At 46.0% G+C, this 27272-nt stretch overlaps 1 protein-coding gene across 4 annotated transcripts in view; it reads left to right on the top strand.

The window, feature by feature from the left end:
* The window catches only part of SINHCAF (SIN3-HDAC complex associated factor), a 33546-nt gene extending 9379 nt beyond the window's left edge, over positions 1-24167 (top strand). The window contains exons 1-7 of one of the 4 annotated variants that reach the window (XM_074826230.1): positions 5566-5679; positions 8750-8836; positions 15989-16136; positions 18162-18261; positions 19240-19366; positions 20778-20928; positions 21815-24167. In XM_074826230.1, the coding sequence (XP_074682331.1) occupies positions 16009-16136; positions 18162-18261; positions 19240-19366; positions 20778-20928; positions 21815-21977 (669 nt within the window). In that variant the 5' untranslated portion in view covers positions 5566-5679; positions 8750-8836; positions 15989-16008 and the 3' untranslated portion in view covers positions 21978-24167. Of the gene's footprint in view, positions 1-5475; positions 5680-8282; positions 8837-15988; positions 16137-18161; positions 18262-19239; positions 19367-20777; positions 20929-21814 lie in introns of those variants that run through there. The other 3 variants (XM_074826227.1, XM_074826228.1, XM_074826229.1) reach the window with 3 other exon arrangements.
* Positions 24168-27272: the final 3105 nt, after the last annotated feature.

The raw sequence follows: 27272 nt of genomic DNA, 5'->3' as shown, positions 1-27272 counted from the left end.
GATCCCTGTGATTAACATCTGCTCAAATTGTACCTGAAGCTTGCCCATCCTGCTTCTGCCTTCCCCTTAACTACGTGGCTTCTTCTGGAAAGCCTTTCACCTTTCCTTATCTTCTTTTCATTTTCAGAATGGGGTGCCTCTGCCCTGAGGAAGGAAAATGTATTCTACTGCCTCCTCCCTTCGTGCTGCTTTCTCCCTGCCTGCCCTTTTCCTCTATCTGCCTTTGGCTTGTTTTTTTAGAGGATGTTGAGTGTCAAATTTGGTTGATTTGTTGCAGTCCAATTAGCTGATTCAATCCAATTAAGCTATCTGAAGTTATCTGTGTAATGTGGTGACTTTGTTAGCCAACTCCATTCCCTCTTACCCTTGCAAAAATTTTTGCCTCCAGCTCCTCCCTCCAGATCTTGGTGGTAGATTTCCACTTAGTTCTTGGCTGATTGTTCAAAGTCTGTGATCAGGACTCCAGGTTTTCTTCAGGGACCACCTCCTCCCACCGCCTCCTTCTCCTGGTTAGCCAAGTCTGCCCACAGCTCTTCTTCCTTGCCAGAAGACTTGTAAGTACCGTGTTTGTCTTTGGCAGCTTGGCAGTAAGGTCAGCAAGATGCTATCTCCTCATGAGACTAATCACTTGTACTTGAGCTTGGTGAGGTTTGTATCACTATCCTCTGTCTTGTTTTGGCTGAGTAAAATCTCTGCCCACAGAGAGACATCTTTTCTCCATAGTTTCTGAGGCTCTCTGCAGTCAAAGTCTTAAATCTGAAACACTATCACCTCCTCAAAGTACCTTTTTTCTTCCCAAGACTATCTCACTGTTAGGTTGATCTAATTCTTCAGCTAGCTCCTCCTTGATCTGGGAACATTTTTTTTTTCTTTTCTTTTTTTTTTACTAAAAAGGGAACCTGTGGACCTTTGTTGTGTCTGCTGGTACTGTAGATTAAAGAGCAGTGTCACTGAGAACAGACCTGTAGGCTAGAAAATCTCCAAAGAAGAATGGTGGTGGGTGAAGCTTTAACCTGGAAAGATGCTGCCTCAGGTTGCTTGTTTTTATTTAGCAGAGTTCTGGGCAATGTTTACACCTGTAAGAAAACCCTTCCTGGCAGCTCTCCTTAGGAGTCCTGTTGCCCCCCATGCGGACCATGCTGGTTGTTCCCTAGCAGAGGATTTCAGGCTTCAAGGTATGACCTCATTCCTGAAACATGACAAAAATCAATTAGCTTCCCTAGGACTTTCTATTCCCAGGAATCCATATTTATCTGCTTGATTCCTGATGAGAAAGAGGTCAAGAGAAGCAGCCTGTCATGCTGAAGCATTGCTTTCTAGCCACTATGAATGCTCTCCCAACTACCTACCCTTGTTTTTATTCTTTCCTAGCCAGCTGTGCCTGTGTTCAGGGCCCTGCAATGGCAAACAGGGTTAAGGGCATGGATGAACTTGGTCAGGACTCTTAGGTTCAGTAAGAAGTTTCAAAGAGGAAATTCTGTCCCCTAAATGATTTTGTGTGAGACCAAGCCTAGACAACACTCTCCAAAGAAGTTCATAACTTTCTCTTCCCTAAAAGATTACTTTGAAATTGACAGTATAAAATCTGGAACTTCTCCCCACACTGTTGGGAAAGATGGTGGTCTTGGTTTAGAGGAGCGATCTTTTGGCTTTCCAAATACTTGGTCTCCGTTTTCAGCGCTGTCCCAAATGACAAAATAAGGGTGGGATAACTTTCTTGACAGGAAACAGCCTGGCAGGCAGAGGGGGCTGATCTTCTTAATGACATCTTCAAATCACCTTAATATAAATCCTCATAGCATAGTCTTATCAGCTTTAATAGGGATGAAAGCAATAGTGCTGCAAAGAAATTAGTAGCACTTGAGAAGCTGCATTAAAGGTGTTTAAGCAGTAATAGAAAATGATCATTTAGCTATAGAATTTGAGCAATCTTTAAGAATTTAAGAGAATTATCTTCCTCTTAAGGAATCAGAAATATCAATTAAAAACTCTTCAGAAAATTTATTATTCTCTGTTAAGCCCTGATGGATTTCTTTCTTAAGCTGGGCTATAAATGATCTGCCTTGTTTCTAGGAGTAAACCAGTTCCAGGTCCTGTCTCTCTGAGCCACATGACTTGAGTACTTAATTCTGGCAGCATGAATAACATAGTATATCTATTTTTATTATCATCAAACTTTGTTGTGACTGTTTATTTGCAGCCATCTGTCATTTCGCCTAAAACATAAAACAGAGGGGGAAATCACGTTTCTTTATTAACCTGTTTGCTTTAAACTACCAGTTCTGTGAGCATTTGCACCTTCAAAAAATTAATACACTGTTACTTGTATGGACAACAGGTGCAAGCAGGAGCTAAGGAACAGATCTGTTGGTGATATCTCCCTCTGAAATTGTATTCCTTGGCAAAATCTTATTTACAACTGTAAGTCAATCAACATTTTTCTCCTTGAAAGAACTCCTGGTAATTTTTTCAAAATCCTTTGGCCAGGCATTTAGCCAATAAAGCAAACTTTCAAATTACTCCAGTTGTAAAAAACATTTTACAGTGAACTCTCAAAGCAACAACAGCTGCCTGGGTTTGGTTTTGACAGCTGCTCTTCACCTAACAACAAGTAGCCTATTTGTGTTTACTTATTCATTAATATTGAAAAATAACACAATAGGATCAGATGTCTTAGCTGGCAAATGCCCTACTTTTCCTCTGTGTTAGCACCTCTGCCTCAGCATTCATGAAACATGTATGTTTTATATTTAAAAGCCCCTTGTGGTTAGCGTTATTATTACACCACTGACATATTTAGGTTCCCAGCTAAAAAGTTTAACTGGAACACAGCAATGGTCCCATTAGTTTTTCAGAGAGCGCATGCATTCTTAAAGTAAACGTTTTTTAGAACTGACCTGGATGGGAACAAATCCTCTGGTCTAAAGCTCGTATTCCAGGTCACCTGTGATCTCCATGAAATCCCATATTCCTCCTTTATACCAAGCTCTGAGTGGAAATGAAGATGCTTAATTTTTTAAAACAGAGCCTTGTCAAATGAGGCTTTACTTGTGGTGTAAATGTGCATGCATTTTTTCAGATTTCTGCATTTTCTGAATTAAACTCCTTAGGCTTGTTCCAAGTTCAGGGCTGTTTTTCTTCACCCGCTTTCCACACAGTGAGGTCAGACAAGGTGCCCCTCTGATGGTGTGGGGCGTGCAAGTAGCTTGCTCAAGGGGACGGGACTAGAGGAACCTTGATGAAAGCTTGTTAGCTATTTAAGTGCCTTTTCATTTTATTTGCAGGCTGGATATTGGCCAAAAATGAAAACTCAATCCACTGTTGAGTTACAAGGTAGCCCTGAAATGTCATCAGCAGATGCTTCAAGGAAACCAGAAACGTTTCAGAAATGAAGGTTTTGACTGTGTTTTTCATTTATGCATTGCCATTTGGACTTCTGTGGATAGAAGTTGTTTTCCTCTGTGAAGGCAGGAACAGCCGAGCTGCTTGTAGGCCAGAGCAGTACAGTGTTTGGAAACTCAAATGTTCCCCAGGTTATGGCATCAGTTGTTTTCATTATTGTAAGTTAGAAACCTATGCTCTCCACTGAGCTTTGGGGCTTGCATGAGGTTTGAAGCGTAAGGATGTAAAGCTGTGAAATAAATACCTGAGCAGTTGTCCTGACCCTGGTTTGTAGGCGACTAAAGCCTATCCTGAGCCATTCTGTTAATGTTCAGCATGGTGGTAAGGGAGGGCAGCAACTGACAGGCACCAGGACATCAGTTTTGTTCAACTGAAGCAGCACGTTGCCTGATACCTATGAGGATTCTCCTTGAAAATTCCATTTCATTCTCATTTGGGGATTTAAATATGATACTAGAGGGCACTGGACTAAAAGGAATGTCACTGAGGGGCCTTGAGAAGCATGGAGAAGAAAAAATGGGAATAGGAGAAAATCCAGGAGAATCACTCCCTCAAACCAAAAAAGAAAAAGGCAGATAAAACCAGACACATGTTATATGCAAACAAGAGTTGCCAAAAGAGCTGCTACAGTTCCCTAGACTAGTTAAAACCAGGAAAATTTTATATGTATTTTGAGAAATTATTCAGCATTATTATTCAGCATTATACACTCCTGTCTCACAAGTTGAATGTGATTTGGTTTAGCTGTGTCTGGAAGGAAGCACCGTTAACAAAGGCAGCACACTATGATCATTCCAAAAAAAAAAAAAAAATCAAACAACCCCACAGATAAACCTGAAGGCTTCCTTGTGAGAAATCCTCCTGCACTTTGTGCCCAAATTGACTGGTTTGGCAGCACTGCGGAAGGAAATGGTGTAGAATTACCAAGGATTTACAAGCAAGTAGAGGTGATGCCAGGTGCTCAGACTAAGGCAAGGAAAAGCAGGCTGTCCTGCTCTCCTGGAAATCCCTCGAGGTTAGCTAGCCCTGCTGCTGGAAGCAGAGGGATCATTTCAGCAAGAGTTCTCAGTGAGCTGGTAAATCTGTGTCTAACTTGGGTTTAGACCAAAAAGATCCCTACCAGGAGAAAATAATTTGTAACAGAAATACTCCTCCTCGTTATTTTAGTATTTTAGATATTAAATAACAAGTTCACACTGTGCCTGAGCTGCTGTCAATTCGGTGTGAAACTTTTTAAATAGTTCGAAAGAAGGCATTCAGTATTCGGGCTTCGTTTGAGTGTAAGCCTGGGAGGGAGCGGCTGGCAGCGTTATTGCAGTTACAGGCTGTAATGGTGCTGTTGTAACTGCTACCTTGTGTGCCGCATGCTAAGCCTTCTGACATCGTTTGTTTTTAAAGGAAATCTATTTCACCATAAGCCACCAGCTGTTTTCGTGAAGCAGCTCTTCCGAAACTGCACGAAGAGCGTGAACCAAAAGTTGCGATGATGTGAATTTTTCACTCATTCTGACGCAGCAGGAAAAATTGTACGAGCCGCTGATGACTTTTAAAACACGTTAAAACGAAGAGAAGAAACAACCCAGGGCCAGCAAAAGACTTGCCCTCTTCCTCCCGGAGGCCGCGCCCCTCCGCCCGCCCGCGCCCCGAGGCTGAGCGCCGGTGCCGCTCCCGCTGGCCGTGCGGGGGGCCGTGGGATCGGCGGCCCGCGCTCGGCGGACGGTGCCCGCGCGGCGCCGGGCGCTGTTTTGTCCGTTTGTTTTTGTTTGGGCGGCGGCGGCGGGGCGCCGGACGCCGCGGGGGGGGGAAGCGGGGCGGGAAGCGGGGCGGGGCGGGCGGTGGCCCCGCCCCCGCGCCGCGCGGCGCCGCCGCGGAGGCAGGTGCCCGGGCCGGGCTGGCGGGGGCCGGTGCTGGGGCCGGGAGCCGCCCACCGCCGGGCGGGGCGGGGCGGGGCAGGGGCCGCGTGCGTGAAGTCACCTCGCTCGTCACAATGGGCAGCACCTCCCCCCGCCCCGGCTTCCCGCGCGGCCTTTCTGCCTTAAAAGGACAATGGGGCGCGCAAAGCCGGAGCGTTTGATTGAGGAGAATGGGGCCGTGGGAACGGCGCATGCGCAGAGCGGCGGGCGCCGAGCGGAGGGGGCGGAGAGAGCAGGGTGTGGGGGGGGTGCGGGCTCGCGCGCCCGCGCGGGCTGGCAGAGCGAGGAGGCACGGGGAGGGCGCGCAGCGGCGGGGCTTCGCCGCGCACCGCACCGCACGTCTGTTGGTGAGCGCAGTACAGCGGTGAGTGATTTCTTCTTCTTTCGGCTTAGGGGGGAGGAAAGAAAAGTACAGCCGGCAGGGAACGGGAGGTTTAAACCGGGAAACCGGGGTGGGTTTTTTGTTTTGGGGTGATTTTTTTTTTTTGCTTGTTCGGGGGTTTTTGTTGTTGTTGGGTATTTTTGCAGCAGTCGGTGATTTCTGTTAAACCCAAGTTAATCCCGGAGCCTGTCTTCTGTTCTGCCGCGGCGAAAAGACTTTGCCGCCTGAAAGAGTTTGACACGCATGGTTCCTGTGCGCGGCGTTTTCTCCTTTTCTTCAATTAGTGGAGTTTAAAAGGAGGTGCTGGTGGGGAGCAACGAACGCCTCCCGCGTTGTTGCAGACCCATCCCGAGAACGCTGACTTTCCCCCCACCACCTCCACTCCGAGGGAGGTTAAAGCCCCAAGTCTCTAGGAGGAAGCGCAGCCACGTTAAACGATTTAGCTCCCAGAAGCGCTGCGCAGCGGGTTAGGGAAACCGGGCTGCCCGGTGCCCTTCCCGGGCCGCGGCCGCCCGGCCTCGCCACGCGGGCTGCGAGGCTCCGCCGGTCCCGCGGGGAAGGGCGGCGCGGCCCCACCGGCCGTGCCTCGCCGGTGCCTCGCGGGAGCGCAGGTGCGGCCCCCGGCGCGCCCCGCAGCCCCGCACCGCACACCTGTAGCGCCGGCGCGCACGAGTTGGAGCCAGCGGGCTGGCGGAGGGCAGAGGGGCCCGGTAGGGCCCGCGGTCCCCCCCGCCGCGTTTCCCCGGGGGAGAGGGGGCAGCTGTTTTTATCTGTAGTTATCACCGGTGTTTGCGGAGGGGTCGGGGTCTGTGCACGCCCCGAGGCGGTGGAAGCGGGCGGCTGCGGGCTGGCGCCACACGTGCTGCCGGTCGCACGGCTCGCGGCGTGGGGCCTTCCCCGCCACGGCGGGCGCCCTGCCACCGGCCCCGGTGCGCGGCGGGGACCGGGCGCCGATGGCGTTCTGCCGCTCTCGCAGCGCGAGTGAAAGTCGCTCCCGTCCCCGTCAGCCTGTGCCCGCGCCCGGCGCCCAACAAGTTTTTTAACTCCCGCTTTCCGCGGGGTTTGCGCGGCGGGGCGGGGGGGTTGCGCGGAGCGGCCGGCGGTGCCCCCGGCGCGGCACGTAGGCAGCGCCCGGCTGCGGGGAAAACAAAGGGCTCGCATGTGCTGCGGGCGCCGGGGGAACGCGGTCCTCCGCGCGGGGGATGGGGGGGGCTCGGTGGGGTAAAAGTTGTCCCGTGGGGGGGGTGGTGGTTTTTAGCGGCTGGCTGCCGGTTTGGGAGGACTTTGGAGGGGTGAGGAAACTTTGGGTGCACACGCGCTCCCCTCGGCAGCGCGCTGCGCGCACGGCGGTGGTGTGCGCGGGCGAGCAGGCGAGCCCCGCCGGACCCCCCCCACCCCACCTCCCGGAGCTGCCGCAGGGTTGGGGGGGAGTGGGGTGGGGTCCGTGTCGCCCCCGCCGCGGCGTGCCCGCGTTGCCGGGAGGTCTACAACGGCCCTTTGAAGTGCAACTGTTGCCATGTTTGAATTACGTCAGGGCCGAGCCATGAGGAACCAGCGCGGGGCTGGGGGGACGGCACGGGACCGGGGGGCGGGAGGTGGCCGTCACCCTGCCGGGGCAGGGGTCGGGTGCCCGGTGGAGCTGCCGGGGCTCGACCCCCGCTTCCCGCCGCTCCCCCCCCCCCCGGATGGGGCGGCTGCACCGCGACCGCGTGGTGGGGCGGTGTTTGCAGCGCGGGGGACGCTGCGCAGCGCCCACCTCCGCGCTCGGGGCTTTCCTCCCCGGCGCGCCGCCCTCCCCTTCCTGCGCTGCTTTAATTTATTTTCAATTTTATTCGTCTTTCGGCAAGTGGAACGCCCGGCAGCCCCGGGGAGGGGAAGCCGGGGCCGCCCGGCCGCCCGCCTGTGTGTGCTCCCGCGGCTCCACCTGACCGGCGGGGCCGCCCGCGAAAGTAGGTCGTCCGCCCCGGGGGGGGTCTTTGTTCCCGGCGCCGCCGCGCCTCCAGCGGAGCGAGCCCGCCGCCCCGCCGGCGGTAACGGGGCGCCCCGCCGTGCCTGGGCCGGCGCTTCTCCCGCGCCACGCGGTGCTCGGCGAAAAGCGGCCGCCGCCTCCCGCACTGCGCCGGTCCCGGGGGCTGTGGCAGCGGCGCGACCAGCCTCTGCCTTTTCGGGCATCTTTTATCACTATTATTTGTGGTTTGTGTTTTTTTTTCTTTTTTTTTAAAAAAAAAAATCAACTTTTATTTTTGCGCCAGGGAAACGCTCCCAGTCGCGCTCTCCCTTTCATGAGAGAAAAGTTGCCGTCTTCTTTCGTACACTCGTCTCCGGCTGCGTGTGGCTGAAGGCGTTTAAAGGGACCTGCCAGACCCGGTGTTTACCCGGCTGTGCCTTCGCGTGGGGAGCAGGGCTGGATCCTGCCTGCCCCGGCGCTCCCCCAGAGGCTCTTTCCTGGCGGGAAAGAGCCTTGTCCTTGTCAGTCTGCTAGCGGGCACTTCTTTGGACCCAGATTCTTCAATAATCGTTACAACTGCAAAAAAAAAGTTCGGAGCTGCGCCCCGGCGCTGTGGTTCCTGGGCAGCTGGCGCAGGATGCTGCCCCTCAGCCTGCCGCTGTGTGCCTGAAGCACGTGTGTGCTGGCTGGGCTGAGGGCAGGGCCCCTGCCACCCTCCCCTCCTGGGTGGGGAGAAGACCCAGGGTCCTGGATTGAGCGCATAACTTCAACAGCATCACGTCTGTGGTGGAGGTTGAGTGACATACTTGAGCACAACCTAACTGCAGTGCTCTCTTCATTTTGAATTTTAATCCGGCGCTGGTGGAAGGTGGTAGGGTGGAAGCCATGGAGAGACATCTGTTTAACCCCTTTTATAAGGCAAGCTAGGAGGGTGATGGTTTCTCAGCAAACCCCTTTAATACCATGTGCTTGTTTCCAAAGGTGAGACTGTTTTGTCAGCACCGTGCAGGGCGTGTGCTGTGGAAACCCCCTTCACCCCAGTCTGCACATAGCCAGGCTTCACGGTGTAGTTCACAGCTTTTTTTTTTTTTTTTAAATAAAAAGATTGCAAGAACTGCAGCATAGGGGCAGACAGTGAACTGGAGACCTTCCTGCTGACACCAGTGGACACTGACCTCCTTTGGCACCCAGGTAAATTCCAGGTTTCTTGGGATCTGTGATCCATGGTAGAGAATCTGCAAGTAACAAGTCGTGGGGTTTTCAAACACACCCACAGGCATGCAGCATCCAGCTCCCTCTGAAAGTAGGTGGGATTGAGTGCCAGAGCCTCTGGGAAAAATTCTTCCTCTCTTCCAGCCGGGAGATCCTCAAAGAGGAGCTAATTGCCTATGTTTGCAGTCTTTTCTTTAAAAAGAAAACATCCTTCTTAGTAGAAGGAAATTCACACAGATTAAAAACATTAAAAATATTAAAACTGTGACTGTTAGTTGTCTTATTCATGCTAAACAGCTCTTTCTGTGTTATCAAACTCTCTGCATTGATTCTTAACACCTGATGCTTTGTACCTCTTTCATAATGAATGACGGGCACAGTCCTTGACAACCAGCTTCTTCAGACTTGCACCCCATGTAGAACTTGCTTTTTAACAGAAAGAAGCAGCTAGTGAGCTGGGGCTTGAAAACTGAGTGGTTAAGCAGAATACATGGGCGGGACTCCATTTCATGACTCAAGCCTTTGCATTTCTGTAGAATGTACTCAGTCCAAAGTCCAAGTGAAATGACCAGTAATATTACTTAAGGACATGGAAACTTATCCTTTTTAATTGAGTCACTTCAGCTATTCTGTCAAATAATTACTACTACTTCTGTTCAAGTCCCCATCAGGTGCGTTACCCTGTTTAAAAGAAAAAAAACAAACAAAAAATTAAAAACAAACCCCGACCAAACCAAAACTGTTCAGTGTCTCATGATCTCTGGTGTCTGTGATGCTTTTTCAGTAGCAGGTGGTTGCAAACAGCATCATAACAGCGGCAGTGACTGTACTCAGATAAGCATCACAGACTGAACTCCAGCACTTGCTTGAGAGGATCCCAGGTTTTCCTTGCAGGGCTTCTCATCAGGCTGAGCATGGTGTTAGTTATGCAACAGGAGTTTCGGGGGGGCGGAGGGAAGTCCTCTTTCAAGATGGAATGTCTGCAGGTGGGACAGGTTTGGGATTTTTTCTCTTCCCCTATGCAAATCTTACTGATTACTGTTTTCGTGCTTTGGCCTATCCCTTGTGAGCACTAACCACATGGCAGTTTAGAGGAACACCCAAGTGGCTTAGCCTTTCACTACTTTTGTTTAAATGGGTTAGGTACTTATTTCCCACTGAAGATCAGCAGGTAAGTATGCTCCTTGGTGACTTGACTGCTTCTGACCCAGCCGGGATGCTGTGGAGGCTCAAACGTGGGGTCCAGTTTGATAACGTGCTTGTTTGTGGCTGCCAGTTGCATCTGGTGTGCTAAGATTTCACTGGAGCACTGAGCACGACAGTAGCTGTGAACAACTACCAGCAAAAGAGCAAGTTACTTATTTTGGCAGAGGAAAGATTCCTGAAGATGTAGTTTTGACCTTTTACTGGTTTTGCTCAGCTCATCAAGTGAAAACTCCACAGGATGCTGTGCCTGGGCTGTAGTGGCCAAATACAGCTTTCCTCCAAGTAAAGTTGTTTTGGGTGGAGAGAGGAAGGGAAGTGGAAGGAAAATCTGAGGATATAGGGGACCAGAAGAGTGTTCAGTATGCACAATTCTAAGGTTATGGTTGTTGGAAATTAGTCACTCTGTCTTGAGCTATAAGGACAGATGACAGTGTAAAAGATGTTTTTGCAGATACTGAAGTTGTATTTTCAGATGACTCCAATTAGCTTGGTCTCTTACTTCCTTGGAATATTCTGGCTTTGGGCATGTTAAAATATGGTTTTCTGGGGTCAAATTTTAACTTCTATTCCAAAGTTTCTTTTTGCAGCATGTAAACTCAGGGGGGAGGTATGTTTACATTGAGTCTCTGATGTAGATCAGCTCCTCTGCAATTCTCTGTCCTACAGTTGATTTTCAGTAGAGGTATTGCACTTTATTTCAGCAGAGGGACAGGCCCAAGAATTTATTAGTGAGACAAGCAACTCTGCTTCTGGCGCCATAGACAGCTCTGGAAGCATTTTTCGTGTGTGTGCATGTGCCTGGGTGTATGCACTTGCAGATGTAAAAGCTAGAGCATATATATTCTTTCTATATTAAGGCATCTGTTTCTTTTCCTTCAAAAGAAAAAAAATTCACCATTTTGGCTATGTTTCTTAGTTCCAATGAAATGCTGTAGAGATGAGCATTGTGAGATGGTTACTGACAGGGACCGGCTGCATCAACATATGCACGCTAGATCGTATTTTTCTGTAGCCCAAATTCGGGGAGGCTGTGCCAAGGCTGTTTCATACACAGAAGGGGAAATCAGATTATTTGCAGGGGTTCTCCTCCTCTCTGACAATGTACTGGCAGTTTTGGGTTGCACAAAGGGTGGATGATCCAGGGTCAGAGTGAGGAGATGGGAAGAGAGGAAGGTATTGAGTAGTTGGACTGGCATCCCTCTGCTCTCCCATAACCCCGGGGAATGTTTCTTTTTCAGCTTTGTGAGAAGCAGGTGAGCATGTTCTCCTGACTGGTCTGATAATTGTGTTACAAAGGGAGACATGCCTGCCTTCTAGGAATTCCTTCCTTTCTATTATAAAGGGTTTTCATTCTTCTTGGGTGATCAGAAAGAATGCAGAAGGAATCTGGAAAAGCAAATGAAAGTGGCTCAGCTTTTCTTATTTTAAAATCTAAAAGTTCAGAAGTTCTTCCTTAACTTGAAAACTTAATGAGGATCTGAAGCAATACCTCCTTTGAATTTAGATTAAATTTTGCAAAGAAAACTAAGCACCAAATTCTAGTCCTGACAGGTCATTAAAGCACGAAACCATTTTCACACACATATGATGCATGCTGCTTTGTATCAGCCTTTCACAAATGTAATAAGCAGGGTGTGTGTGGTTTTTCTTTTATTCCCCACCTACTTTACTGTTCTCTGCTTGACTCCAATTTTTTTTTTTTGCAAGATGAGTCTCTATTTTTGATGCTGCTTTTCCAAAAGTGAGAGGGCAGAGGGGATGGAGAGAGCTTTTTCCTGCAGTCTTTTCTGAGACCATTCAAGTTGCTAAAGCAGTTGTTTAAAGTAGAACTTGGAGGAATAGCAACTTTTCCTTTTGCAGGGAGACGGTGGAGAAGGACTGCTTTTCCCCTGACTTGGGGGAATAGTGCTCCCCTACTAGTGCAGGTAAATCTCCGTTTCTGCAGAATGACAAATACCCTCCACTAGGATTTCTGATTTCTTTGATGGTGAGCCGTCCCTTTTACTTCTGTGCAACTGCTGATTTAAAAGATGTCATATATTTTAATAACATGCTTATTTTTGGCAAATATAACATGCTTAAATAACATTAATAACATGCTTAAATTTGGCAAAATTATCCTGTGTAATGCTATTTAATTTCTATGGAAGTTACTTCATTCCTACTTGCCATCTTTTTATCTGTCCCAAATTTCATGTGGTTAAACTTGCACAGCTAAGATTCAGGTGTTACAGTACTGGCAGTCTAACTCCCTGGTTCTAGTTTGAGATCTAAATTGCAAAGCTTTCAAGTAAAACTTTTTAAAGGGCACAGTCATATGTTCTTCTAAGTACATGTTGGCTATTAAGCTCTCCAGCTGACAGAATATTTATTGTATAATAGTCAAATGGCAACTGTTTAGGATTAAATGTGTAACTGGACTGACGCCTTCCATTTATAACTGCACTTCGATGCAGTTGTCAGAGAAATCTGTTTCACTTGTGGTTTTGCGTCTAGCTCTTCCCCATTCAGGCGTACATGGTAATACTGTTGCTGACCATTCATCAAGTGGGAAACAGATGGCACTAGTTTCCCTTGTATTGAAAGATGGTGTTGAAAGGCTGCTCCTGTGCGAATGGCAGCAATGATGCAAAACAAAATATTTTCAAAATATGTGTCTGATGCCAGTCTTTGCCAGAACATTAATTGTAAAACGTGCATTTTGTTCTACCATGGTATAAATACCAGCTGGTGACAGAGATCATCTCATCAGCATCTGGATTTCTGGAAGAAACCAGGTTAGAAAGTAAATCACATTGTTGATAGCAGTTCTGTGTCTTGCCCTGTAACAGTCAAGATGTTCTTGCTGCTTAAGTGTCTGCAGTTAGTCTTTGACTTTCTAAAGAAAAGCACCAGACCACAGATTTAACATTGGGGTAGTCAAAATCTAAAATTGCTGTTTGGTAGCTGAAAATTTCCCAGGTGAACATGCTGTTGGGTCTCCAGAGGCTTGTTAAACAATGTCCTCAAGAGGCTGTCTCTTGAAGAAGCACATGGGATGCTAAGAAACAAAATACATACTCTTAAGGGTTTGTGTAGACACTCTCGTTTATTTGTCTTGACAGTCCAGGGATACTAACCTGATTTGGTCGTGCATTCATTTGCTATGTGTCCCTGAAAACATACCCAAGCAGAAGCAAAGGAGGAGTTCTGAGTCTAATTGTCCCTCAACAAGCCCATTCAGCAGGTCACTAGTTGGATACCTTTTACTTGCTACAGCTGCTCCTGGCCTCCAGGCCAATGCTATGCTAACAGAGGAAGCAGTGAACCTTCTAAGAAGCCTGGCAGCATTTGGGGTGACTGTGCTGGATATTTGCACAAATCATCCTTGGGAGATCCTAGCCCTCGGTGAGTTCTTTTGTGCTGCAAATATGCCTGAAGAAGAAAGGAATACAGCACTTCAAGCCTGTGGCAAACAGTGTGAGTTGGGACAGGAGGGAAGGAAAGACCTATCCCCTCTATCTCTGTCCTAAGCCTGGAGGCCCTCCTTAGCATTCAGCTTGTCCAAGTCCCTTGCCATCAACAGGCTCTGTGCGAGGGGTTTGGTCAAGACAAGCTTTTTGGAGAGTTGAATTGTGCCTTTCTACATGTCTGTGCAGTAGCAGTTGCAGGGAGACAGTGGGCACCAAGTGGTCTTGTATTATAGTATGCTGGACTGAAATGTATAAACATGAACGCTTTCAGCTGGGTATGGGTTCCTTCATGGATTTGTGTATGAATATTAACCAACAATATTAGATAAGATTTTTGCTTTTCTGTTGTTCTCAGGAGCCTGGGAAACTTGGGCAGAGCCTTGTGTGTTTATTTTGCAGTTCTATCATGCTCTGGTCTTCCCCTCTGGGGTGGGGGGGGTATATTTTTACCTCTGTGTGGAGGACTGTGACTGCGCCTGGGTGGTTCACTAGCTTTTGCTGTGGTCCTGCAAAAATGCCTGGGATCTCTTTCCCTTGCATGCAATCTTTGTCAGTAAGGTAAGCATGATGGTTGTTTTGTGGAAGCATAGTTTTGACCTCACCTGAACCTGTTTTTCAAATTATTTTATTGCTGTAATGATGTGGCAAGTCTTGGTGCTATAGACTGAAGATTTCAGGTTAATCTTTTCTGTCCCTCTGTTGGATATTAGAATGATATTCCTTACCTTCCCACAGGTAGAAGATTTTGGGACAGATCCCTATGCCACATACATTCACCAGTAACCCGAGTTTGGTTGCTGTGACTTGGCAATGCCTGGGACTGAGAAGTGACTGGAAATTCCCTCTCACCAGACTTGCTCACAAGTGGTGGAGATGCAAGAATATAGCAACTTGGCCTTTTGTTAAGGGAAGAAGGGGAAATCTTGTGTTTTTTGTGTGGCTCCATCTAATTTTAATTTTTTAAAAGCAGAAGTTCTCAGCAGTGGGAGCCTATTTCTATGGAGCTTCCTGCAGCCAGTGGCCTGTGCCCTCTCTGAGCAGTTAGTGTGTGATAAACAGCAGGGATGGCTGCTCACTCCCTGCAGCAGGTGGTTGAGGCAAACCTTGCACCGTAGTCTATTTAAAAGAGAACGTCTTGGAACCATCCCCACCTGTGTTACGAGACAGATGCTGTGTGTCCTATGAGGGCTTGTGGTGCCACTGTCTGGGCCCAGCACCAGGAAAGCACCAGTTTTGTTCAGTTGTTGGTTTATTTTTTTGAAGCGCTGTGGGAGCTCTGTTTGCTTTGACAGCTTTTCATGCTATGTCAGACCGTCCATAACAGGAGTCTGCGCTGGGGAGTAACTGGTGCCTGGGGAGAACTCATTTGGTGGTGGGGACGTCATGTGTTTAAGGGGTCTTTGTTGTGGTGACTGCAGTAAATCCACTTGTAACTAACTTAAAAAGTTTCTGCCTGGAAAACGCCTCCACTGTGTGTTACCTGCTCTGATAGCAAATCCCAGCCCAGGTGTACAGAAAAGGATAGACAGACCTCTTAAAAGCAGCTTGGCTTTTGGCTTTCTGAGCTGGCACTGAGTTTGCAGAGCTGGTGGTTAAGAAGAAACAACTTCCCTGTAAACGGAGTACCTTTTGCTCTGGCGTCATTGGCGGTGGCTGGGATGTATGGTAGGCGCATGCTGAAATGTGCCCCAGGATCCTGCTCCCTGGCCTTTTCTCTCTAGGCCTCCTTCCCATGGAAAGCAGGGCGGGGAAGGTGGGAGGGCAAGAACTGAGCCTGTGCTGACACAGAGCTGGGATGTGGCTGGGATGTGCACCCAGGCCTGAGAATTGAGGAGTGCTCCTGGGTCCCGCAGTGCAGACCTGGCCATTGAGGGCTGGGTGGGACTCCACCCTGCTGTTTTTAGGGCAGCTTTTCAGGTATGTCTGCCCTACAGCCCTAGAGGTATGACTGCAGCTCATTTAAAATGACTCCTACTCACTTTCAACAAAGTTTGGCAGGGATATTTCTAACAAACGCCGGTGATGATGACGAGGTACTGCCAGTGACCCAGGGTTCAGCTGCCAACTACTTAGCCTGCTTATCCAGGGGCTCGGGCAGGTTCACACGGCCTGTTCTGCAGCCTGTTTTGCCACATACACATACATGCATTAGCCAAGTCAGCTGCATTCACACCTCTGGGTTGTGCTGTTGCAGATGTGCCCTTAGAGTAGAATTGTGCAGAAGTGAGCTTGTCATGAGTCCTGCTGGGTATTGCTTAATATTCCAGCTGTTGGGGTTTTTTTTGTTTTAGTAAGAAAGTGCGTTCTAGGTGCATCTGCCCTTCTGAAGCAATGCAGGTTAAAGCTATGGCCTAATCTGGCAGTTTCCTATCCTGAATCATAGTTTACTTCTGGTCTGCCCAGTGCATTGCCTGGGTTTTTCTTTCAGTATCTAACAGTGGTAAGTAACACCAGTTTCTGTCTGTTTTCACAGGCTACAGCCGTGAGGAAAAGATGTTTGGCTTTCACAAACCGAAGATGTATCGGAGTATAGAGGGCTGCTGTATTTGCAGAGCTAAGTCTTCCAGTTCTCGGTTCACTGACAGCAAACGTTATGAAAAGGATTTCCAGAATTGTTTTGGGTAAGATTCTTTTCTTTAGTCAACATCGTGCAAGCCACGAACCTGACATGCCGTCCTTCTTGCTCTGAAAGACTGAAAGATTGGGTTAGCAGAGGTGGGTGGTGGGAGAAGGCTGGCTTCAGCTTCCTCATTTTCTGGCCAGGCCAGGAGGGTCTGGACCCTCTGCTGCTGTGTATGGTACCATTTGGTTGTCGATCTGCTGTTGCTGCCAATGAAGAGCCGCTGTAGTTCATGCTAGTGAAGGGTCAGGCTTGTGTGTCTCCTACCTCAGAGCACATGCAAGGATTTAGACACCTCTCAGACCGTGCATTTTGCACTTGTTCCTTAGAGGTGTACATTCCCACACAAGATGGTAAACAGGTTTTCTGTGGCTCTGAAGATTCAAGAATGTTAGACAAAACTTGATGAGTAAATACTTAGCAGTTCCAGCGGGTTTATGCGGAGTACCCTGTTTCAGGTATTGGTGCCTTTGTTCAAATTATTATTAAATAATAAAACTTTTCATTGGAAGCCCATTCTGATGGAAAATAAGCATCAAGTAATTAGCCTTCCAATTAGATAATGTTGCATGTAATGTTACTTGAAGGCATTGGTAAGCAAAGCTATAAATACCAGTGATTTCTTGTACCAGCTGCTGTGACCTTTTAGCTTTTTTGAAATACTTTCTTAAGAACTTTGAAATTCTGTATAAATCTGTGTCCTTGAATTGTCAGCAAAGCATATTCTTCCATGATAGCTTGTAGTAATTTTTTACTTTGTTTATTTTGAATTTTTTTTCTGAGACAATAAGAATTTCTCGTTTATGCTGTAGTTGTCCATGAAATTATTTCCCCTGGGAAAAGTCTGTGTTGTCAATCGATGTTTTCTGCTTTTTTTTTTTCCAGTCTTGTTGGATTACCTCTTATCAAAATTTTAGGCCCAAGTGGAACCTTCATGCATCATTTTAAAAACTATATATACATATCAGTATTGCAACTCTCGACTCCAGTGCTTAACTGTATGTGTACATCTTTGCAATCTTTAGAAATATTTCCCTCTTTCCCCCCACTTTTTCTAGAAACACTCCTTTCACATACAGCTTTATAGTGCTTTGTACTTACCATGGATTTTTGTACATAAATCTGGTGCTGATATGATAATTTTCCTTATCATATTTCTTGGCTACTGTCCTTGGCAGTGGAAAGACTGTGTGAAGACCCGTTGCCTTTTTTCTTTTTTGTTAACTGCAGTAAAGAAGCTTTCAGTATACCGGGGCCTTTGGTCTTGTGCTATCTGAAATATGTTTGCCAAGGTAAAAATGCAGTCTTAACACTGAGCAAATAAGGGCTTATCTGAGCCTACCCCATTAATCTGTAAATTGCTTCAAAGTTTTCCCATTTAAACAGCTGAAAAATTCTACGCTGTATCTCCTTTATAATTCTTTTAGCATGGATTAGCAGTAGAGATGATTTCTGAAGAAAGCTGGTTAAAGGGAGTGAGTATTGTTGTCATTCCAGCAACTGCTGTCTCTGAAACCTTATCCTACGCTTATGTGGGAGTGTGTTCAGGTGGTATTTGTTACTCATCCTTGAAGCTCTGTGAGAAAGTTAAGAGCTGAATAAGCTTTTCTTGGACCTCTGAGGTCTGTTCCGAAATGTACATCTGAGGAATATGATTATTCCTCTTCCCTCCTCCTCCAATCAAACCAACCAACCTGCTGGAACTGTGTGTTGTTTTTTAGTGTTTTTAGTGTTTGTTTTTTTTTTTTTAGAAAAAACAAAACCAACTGAAGGTGATGGGACTGTTGGGTTTAGTGCCCCTCTGGAGGCAGATTACAACACCTTTTATTTCTATATGGAAGAGTGCTTTCTGAAAGTGAGACCTGGTCTTTAAACGGCAATGTTTGAGCACCCCAGATGAAGTGTAATGCCTGAAAAACAGAACTTGAGAACCCTTAATTTCCATCAATTTTTATGCTTCTTTTGTTATCAAGTGGGGGGGTGCTTTTAACTGTTGTCAAGTGATTTTTGCTTTTGTTTTTACCAGGCTCCATGAGGCCCGCTCAGGAGATATTTGCAATGCCTGTGTCCTTTTGGTGAAAAGATGGAAAAAATTGCCAGCGGGATCCAAAAAAAACTGGAATCATGTTAGTCATTTATTTCTCCTCCACCCCAAAACTAACTCATCTCTGCCTTAGTCCATCCTGCTAGAGAGGGGAGGTGCTGGCAAGAATTTGGGGTTTGATATTTCCCCTACATTCTCCCTTCCCACCCTCAGCATCTCTAAATCCTTCCTGGAATACTTCCTGTTACATGGCTCTTACCTGTCTTTTGTTTGGCTTATGTGCAAATGGTGATTATGCAAGCTTGGGATGGAGTCACAGACTAACTTACCTTGTAATTCCTTGTTTTCACAAGCTCATAACTTTGTCCAAAAGTCTCTTATGACACTCAAAACATTTCAAGTTTGGCCTCTATCCAAAATTGGTTGCTCTTTTTTTAGCTTGGTTTTTTTTTTTAAGAGTTTGAACAAGCAAGGTGACTTGCTCAAGCAACACATAAATCAATGTCATTTAGTCAGATAATTACAATGACTAATATCTCGCAGCTATTCCCACTCATATATTTTGTTTTGATACATCTAATTTAGTTTGGGCCTAGGGCTGGGAAGATGATCAGGATTCTTTGTGTATGTTATAATCTTTATTCAGGAAGCCTTGATGGTAATGGAATCCAGAACTGTGGTTATTACTACCACTAGCTTTATTCAGAAGTTAAACCGATCATTTAAAAAAAAAAAAAAAGCAACCAAAACTCAAGGCAAATGCTTGGCAGACACTCTTAACTGAACCTGTATGGGCTTAAACAACTGTTGTCTACAAAACAATTTGTCAAAAATAGAAAGGCGGCAAAAGTTGAACTGAATGTGCTTTTTAAAATAGTTTGCTCAATGTTCCTACAAACTCTCACAAACCAGATTTAAATGAAACATAAGAGTGTCTGCATAGAACTGCATTGGTTTAACTAAACTTGAACACGTTCAGCTAAGTCAGTACAGGTACCTTGACTAGGGCAGTATCTGGGCATGATGCAGAAGTATTATGCATGCATCTTCTGTGTTCTAGGTGGTAGATGCCAGGGCTGGACCCAGTCTTAAAACAACACTGAAACCAAAGAAAATGAAAACTCTCTCTGGAAGCAGAATAAAGAGCAATCAAATCAGCAAACTGCAAAAGGAATTCAAGCGGCACAGTAAGTGGATCCAAAGAGATTTTGGCAATAAACTTTGGCCTCCCCCTAACATAGCTTACTGTTAACTGGCCAAGCTGAATCACCATCTAGATTCAGTTGTACACTCACACGTTTGAGCGCTCCCTGTTTTCACAACCTCTCATCCTCTGAGGACTTGGGGAGGGGGTGGAATGAGGAGGAAGAGTTGGTGTGCAGGGTGGGCTATGAGACAGATGTAGGGAAGTGGCGTGGGGGAGTGTGGAACCTGGCTTGAAAGCTTGTAGCTTATGTCCTATGCTTAAATGACATGTTTCTAGAAAGAAAAACTTCTTGGGCATGACCCTCACTGAAACTGAAGTTAAAAGGTTTCCCTCTGCTCTCAGTAACGTGCTATGGCCATTTTCAGCTTTCTTTTCCCAAGAAGCACTGTTCTGTTGATACCGCTATCGGTCTTTTTCTTCCATACATGTATTCAACCAAAAAAAAAAAATCTAGGCTACCTATTTAGCCTAGATGATTCCCCCCCTTTAAATTACTAACATGTTTCCTCTGGATAGTTTCCTTACACATTCCTCTGCTGGTCTCAGTGATTTCCTTTCACTAGCACTTAGACTCTTCAAATAGATTTGGACCATAGTTTTCCAACAAAGCCATCTGTCAGTTATGCTCTAAATATATGTCAGCGCTTTAGGTTTTTCCTCTAAAGCAAACCTTCCTAACTGTTGCTGACTTGGTCTTCTTTCAATTATCCTACCTGGCCTGAAGGAAAAGCTCCCCAAAGAATCAGTAAAGGCCCTAACCCAAAGAGCATGTATCTCCTCATTCAGTGTGCTATAGTTAATCTAATTGTGTAACTGTAGGTGCTAGAGATGGTAACAAAAAGGTAGGCTAGTAGGCCCTCTGTTAAGGTGTGTGTCTGTACTGAGTCAATAGTTCATAGTCTCAATCCAGCAAAAGCTCAATACTACCTAACCCATTGCACTAATGAGAAGAGCTTTGCAAGACTTTAACTGGAAGGGTAAGAAAGGAGATTTACAGTAAGGGGGAAGGTACTAGGTCTGAAGCACAGATCCCCATTGTCCTCAAGGATGTGCCAGTGATTCCAAAGTGGGACTAGGATCTTGTCCAAAGCATGGCCTGTACAGGCTATGTTAGAGAGACAGTAACTGAAGCTGATCCTGAACCTCTTTGCAGTCCCTCGTGTACAAGGACCCCCTCCAGTTCTGAGGTCTGTCTCCCAAATGCTGACAGATAATCTCTCTCGAAATCGGCAGAGGCAAGTGAAAAATGGGTTGTCATTGTTAGGTTTTTCTTGTTAATTAAAAAAAGTCTGTCACTCTGTTTCCAGTCCACATGTGACTTGTAAAAAGTCAGGAAGAGGATAAGTCATTGGATACATGTCCTGATCTTGCATTTATTCTTTCCCTTGCAGATTCCGATGCCCACAGCACCACTTCGAGCGCCTCCCCAGCTCAGTCACCCTGTTACAGTAACCAGTCTGACGATGGCTCTGACACAGAGATGAGCGCTGGGTCCAGCAGAACACCAGTTTTCTCCTTTTTAGATCTCACATATTGGAAAAGGTAAAAAGCAACAGAATGCACACTGTGCAGACAGCAGTTCTCTTCATGTACACAGTGATTGATTCTGCTTCTTCAGTAATTTGCTGCTGCTGCATGTAATTTGTTTTAAGGATATAACTTAAGTCATGGGGTATTATACAATATCTGTCTGTTTTTGGAAAGAAATGCCATATGTTTAAGACATTTTCCCTTATCTCCCTCCAGTTCCCTAAATACTAATAGAGGTGCTAGAAAATATTTTTTACGTTTTTGGGAGTAACTGATAATATTCCTGACTGTCATTATCTTGTCTTAAAACTATACTCTGTAGATGTGATATGTTACCAAGTACAACAGTGCTCTCAGCTTGCCAGCAAAACATAGCATTTGATTTGGTTGACCTGTGATGGTAGTAATTTTAAAAAAATAAAAAATCTGGAGTGGGAGGAAAATCACATGGTTTTCTGGGAGCTGACGAGCTTGTTATCTTGTATTGCCTGTTGTGGCACAGTAATGCCTTGTTTAGCTAATTGCTCTACTGAAATTGTTGAGACTTTGCTGCCTCCTCTCAAATAGTGTTTGCAAGTGCATTGTTGTCAAGGTTAGTTCAGCCCAGATAGCTGTGTATTTGAAACTTCTCTGTAAAGCAAAATGGGAGACTTAGTTTTGTATTGACATGGGTTTGGTTGGGTTTTTTTCTCTTCTTTTTTTCCCCCCCTTCCCTTAAAGCAGTGTTGTGGATTTAGACACAGACTTGTTTTCTCTTTTTGAGCAGCCTTTTCCCTCCTATCCTCTGAGCTGGAGGCTCAGAAAAGTAGCGTCTTGGGTCAAACTGATGTTCTGCATTTCTGTAAATTCTGTATATTCTAAACACACAAACTATTTCTCTCCCTGCCATTTGTTTCAGGCAAAAGGTCTGCTGTGGAATTATTTACAAAGGGCGTTTTGGGGAAGTCCTCATAGACACTCATCTCTTCAAACCTTGCTGTAGCAATAAAAAGTCTGCCACTGAAAAGCCAGAACAAGAAGGACCACAGTCTCCAGCAATCTCCACCCAGGAGGAATGGTGACTTTCTTGGATAGCTGCAGAAGGTTATATAGATCCTCTTATTCTCTGGAAAAATACTAGAAAAGTGACTGTTCACTTTGGACACCTGCTATGCTGCCAAAAGACTATTCCCTAGAACTGTTTTGGGTTTTACTGCTACAATTCCACAAACTCTGAAGCCAGTTTGTATCCTTTCAGAAAGACTGTACATAATATTTAAGATGCTATGGAACACTTAGCAAAGCTGAATGCTGCTGCAAGGTTGTCTAATCTTCCCTCTACCCCTCCCTGCCCCCCACTTGCTTCACAAGTGAGTATGAGGATGGGGTTCTGTATATTAAAGTATATGTAGTTCATGTTTCTGTATTGAAAGAAGCAGTGGTTGTAAGGCTTTTTGGTTTTTTTTTCAAAGTTGGTTGGTAACCTTCCTTAAATCCCCAAGAAAATATTTCATTGTTAGCCATGTATGAGTCAATAAGATGAACTAATACATAGAAATGCTATAAGTCACCTCTCTAGTTATATAAATATATATTTTTTTTAAAGGTGTGGAGATTTCACCCTATACTACTGACGTAACAAAGACAAGTATTTCATCCCTCCTATGTGACACAGACTGGTAAACTGCAGACATCTCTACTAAAAGTGGTAGTTATCTAAGAAGGCCCTCAACATAAAGTGCTCTTCAGAAGGGGTGGGAGAGCTCTCCTCCTTAGCTAAGGAGGAAGATTTACCTAAGAATTGAAGATAGTGAAATGGGGGACGACTATGTTTTAACCCAGCAGTAGACACCCTGGGCTTCATGTAGTAACTGACTGGTGATTAGAGCTGGACCAAGAAAACATCTTTATGCCCAAGCTAGGTGTAGATGATGGCCAAAACAGAGTAACTGCTATCTGTTGGCCCAGTGCAGCTGAAATGTGACCACAGATCAGACTTCTGCTGGTTTTGGACCTGACATAGAACCAAACCCCTTGCTAAGCAAATCAGGCTCTGGTCCAGGGACATAATCTGATTGTAGCCTGGGGTCTGGATTCACGATTGCTATTTTTGAACCCTTCCCCTGCGGTGCTTCTCTGTTTGGGTTTTGGTTGTTTAAACAACCACCAAAGCAATGCTTTTGTGAATTCTGAGTATGAAAAGTTTTGTTAAGAATGGTGCTGTACTGAATTGAGGCAGCTCTGTTTGCATCCGTCATCAAAAGATAGTATTTCTTACATGGATTCCCAAACTTGTGTGCAAACCATTGTGACACTCCTCCTAACTCCACTTTGCTTGTAGGGTGGAAGCAGCTTGCTGGAAGAGTGTGCTGCAGTTTTAGCTCCCAATTGCTTCATGTTCCTTTTATGAAGGTTTAACTTGTGTAAGTTGGGAATTCTGCTTTTTTTTGTTTATTTCTGGTTTTGGGGGGAGGGGGGATTTTTTTTTCTTACTCTTCTAGGATATTCTACAATGGATTGCTACAAGCTTTCCTTTCTGTGAGAGTCATTGGCATAATACTGTGGTGGGTAGGGCTTAGGACTGGATTTCCATGTAATCTCACTTCCTGAAATGGGAATGCTTAGCAAATGAAAATATAGGTAGGGAAATATATGCAGGTTTTAAGAGGAGCCTCTATCCTCAAAGTTTTGGGTTTTTTTTCCTCCCTTTCATTGGTCTTATTTTACTTTTCTTAAACTCTCTGAGATTCTAAAGGGAGGACAAAGCTGCCTACCTTGCTCTCATCTGCAACCAAATAGAATCATTTAGATTGGAAAAGACCTCTTAAGATCATTGAGTGCAACCGCAGATATAATGGATACTTGCTTGTATAACAGCTTAACTAGGTTGGTCATGTCTAATAAGGGCTTGAGCAAGAGTCCTAGCTGTTTTTGCAGACATCTGCTTTCATTTGAATTTGTGTTTTCAGCATCAGTAATTCTGTACACCTAAGGCTGCAGTATTGGTGGTAGGATGTGCTCTGATACGGATCATCTCTTCTGTATTTATTTATTTATTACTAGATTTCAACCACCAACTGCTTCCCCTACTCCCTCCCACCTCTTCCATTCCCAGTAGTAATGCAAAATGAACTGTATGTAGTCATGCACTTTGTATTAATGTATTAGAAATCTATGGAACCTGTTTTGTACTTTTATACTGTTCAGACACTTGTAATCCAACCTTTTTTTTACTAGGGTAATGAATAAATTTAGAGTTATTTAGAACATAAACAACTTCTCCTCTGTTTATTTCAGCTCTGTTCTGTTAATTAGACTCAATATTTGAACCCAGCCCAGGCAACCCATGTCTCTATTTGAACAAGACTTCAAGACCTTTGTTTGGGGGGGTGAGATAATTATCTTCCTATTTAATTTGGAAAGAAGAGCAGAGCAAGAGACAGAGATGGTGTTTATTATGATAGGCGGCTCTCTCAGGGCAGGCTTTCCCTTGGCACTGTGTGTCTCGGGCATTCCTTTACTGGGAATGGGTGATGCTGACATTTGGTGTTCCCAGGGAGCTTGCTCTCTGTCTAGCTCACCGGCATTCAGCAAAGGCCAGCTGAAGCAACAGTGTTGAAGGGTTGGTGCTGACAGCATGTGGAAACATCCCTCTCCAGATCTGGTGGAGTCAGTGGAAGAGACTAGTGCTCCTCTACTGAAGCTGGAGCCTAGAGTGTTTCTTCCCACGACAGGTATAGTCAGCTGGGTAAGTTCCCGCAGACTGGTGGGAACAAGGTCTCTGACAGGAGATGGCAGTGAATAACTGAGTTTAGAAGAATATGAGGCTATTCCCTGATAATAGGGAAAACATTGCAACCTTAAGCATGATGACTTGTTGCAAGAGACTTTTGGACTTTAGTGGAGACTTTATTCCTGCTGATGTACTGGCTGCTTTCTTCTAAATTGAGCATGATGATATCCAGGGATTCATGTAGAAATCGTTTCAGTGAAAAGCTCTGCATAGCCTGTAAGACCACATGATTTTAGTTCAATAGCATCTATTTTGCACATATTTACATTATCTGCTGTAGATGCCTAAACATACCTTTTGCATGATTCGGTTCACCTAGAATTAAAAACTATGTAAAGTCACTGAAGAGAAACAGGTGCACCAAAAGGTGGTTTAAAGCAGGTAACCTACAGTGTATCCCACCCTTCACAACTTCCACCCCTTTTCAAATAAAGAATTCCTTTTCTTCTCTTAAACTGCTGCAGCATGCTGGTGACTATAGATACTGTCTGGGTAACCCCTGGGTGCTGAGAACACATGTTGATGGACAGAGGGCTTTTTTTCATGGGGCAGATAACCTAATAGAGGCTACTGCTGTGAAGGAGGAAGCTCCTGTTGAACATTGGGGAGGCAGGACTTGCTGTCTTCAGAGCAATGTCAAATGAAATCAGGAGACAAAATCCTGGCTAAAGCCCTCCTGTGCTTCACCTGCATCAGCTGTCACAATGATGGGTATGACATTAAAATACCTTACAGTGCAAGGATTATAAAGATGCTTTACAGAGGATCTTATTATACTCAAAAGATGAGAAAACAAGGCTTGTGACAAGGTACTTTGCTGAGGTCACCAATGGACAGGGAGCAGATCAATGATTTCCAAAGCCTGAGCTGAGTGCCCAGTGCTGCTGCTGAAGCACACAATGGCAGACTCTGTTTGCTTTTGTACAGTGCCCCATGAAGAGCAGTTCTGATTTGTACGTTGAAATTTCTTTCTCTGTGACTTCTACAACACTGAACCTATAAACTGCTTTCTGAGCAGATGATGGTGCCATCCAGCCCCGGTGACTAAGCAGTTAAAACTCTTCTGAAGTTGTATAAACATTTAGTTTCAATATAATGTAAGAAAAACGGAAGCTCCTTCTAAATGGTTCTTGTGGCACATAATGTCATTTTTAGGTTGTCCAGATGAGTAAGAGCAGTCTGCTGTGTATTCTGCAGACCTGGTCCTGTGATTGCCCATGTCAGAGGCAGCTCCCTTTTGGCTCTTGTTTTGTTTTCTTCCTGTGCGAATCTGATCACAAGAGGGAAAGGGAGCACATCTTCAGGTCGACTTTTTCAGACACTGGAGGTGGCACCAGGGAATTGCTTCTGGGTTCCTCGATATAAACAGTCCACAGTAAACAAACACAAAACCTGTGCTCCCTTGGGATATAGGATAACTATATATAGGGTTTGTAAAGCTGGTGAGGTACCTATTTGGTTGCAATGGGTATCATGTAGCAAATCTAGCCTTTTCAGCAAACCCCATTTTGCTGTTTGGAGGAGTGGCTGCAGTTGTGTTTGTGTTGACCTGCAATGGCTTTGAATTCTGTTGGTGAGGAGCAGGTAAGTTAAGTTACAGACCTACAGAGGAGAAGTGACGTATCCTGGGAGAAAAGGGGTACGCGAAACACTTGTGTACTTCCTAATCCTGAAGATATTTGAAGGGAATGTGACACTAACATTTCATGCCATTTATCATAAAAAATTTAGGTTTTGTTTTTCTTTTGTTAGAGTTATTTGGAGGATATTTGCTAATGTATCTGAGAGAGAGGTTATCACCACGGGCGACACTGACATTTGCTTTGCCCTATCCTCCTGCCCAGTAGACTGACTGGAAAGGGACAGACTGTCCAGGTGTCCTAAGCCTTCAGTTCTGGGCATGGGAAAGGTCCGTTCGTGATCCCGCTCAGCCCTTGCTCTTGCCATTGCTGTAGACTTCACCACAGACACTGTTTCAAGCAGTTTCAGCCTCCGTGAGAACCTGGCCCGGGGTCTCTGCTGAAGCCCAACACAGTGCTGGGAGAGCTGGAGATGGACTGGGGAACGTGCTTGTGGGTGAGACTTCTTAGAAAGGGGGAATCGGGCACTCTGGGGACTGCAAAGAGGTGTGGTGCAGGTGGCTTTTATTGCTGACCTCTACAAGGTGGTCTGATGATACCGGGGAAAAAGTTGATGCTTAGGAGGAGGTTTAAAAGCCTCAGGACCCAAAGGCATTGTGGAACACCTGACCCTTACAACTTGCCAGTGCGGTTATGTCCTCCTCATGCCACAATTTTCTCCTGGCAAAGCCGCCAGAGCCGCTAACGCACGCCGTCGTCGGTTTTGTTGAGCCCGTACAGCCCCGCGCCCAGCAGCCGCCTCACCCGGGCCTTGCTACGCCAAGTACGTGACTGCCGGGAGCTCTCCCCAGCCCGGGTAAGTCAAAGCTGCGCCCCAGCTGGGAAAAGGAGCTGCCCCGGCGGCGGGGGGGCAAAGCGGCCTCCCGGCAACCCGCCGCCGGGGAGGGGGCAGCGGCCTGTCGCAGCCGCTGCTCGTTCTCCTTGTTCGGGAGAGGCGGCGGGGC

The sequence above is a fragment of the Strix aluco genome, chromosome 5 (assembly GCF_031877795.1).
Source record: "Strix aluco isolate bStrAlu1 chromosome 5, bStrAlu1.hap1, whole genome shotgun sequence".
In the NCBI taxonomy this organism is placed as follows: domain Eukaryota; kingdom Metazoa; phylum Chordata; class Aves; order Strigiformes; family Strigidae; genus Strix; species Strix aluco.
Note: the sequence above shows the minus strand (reverse complement) of the source record. Positions and strands in the feature narration are given on the sequence as shown.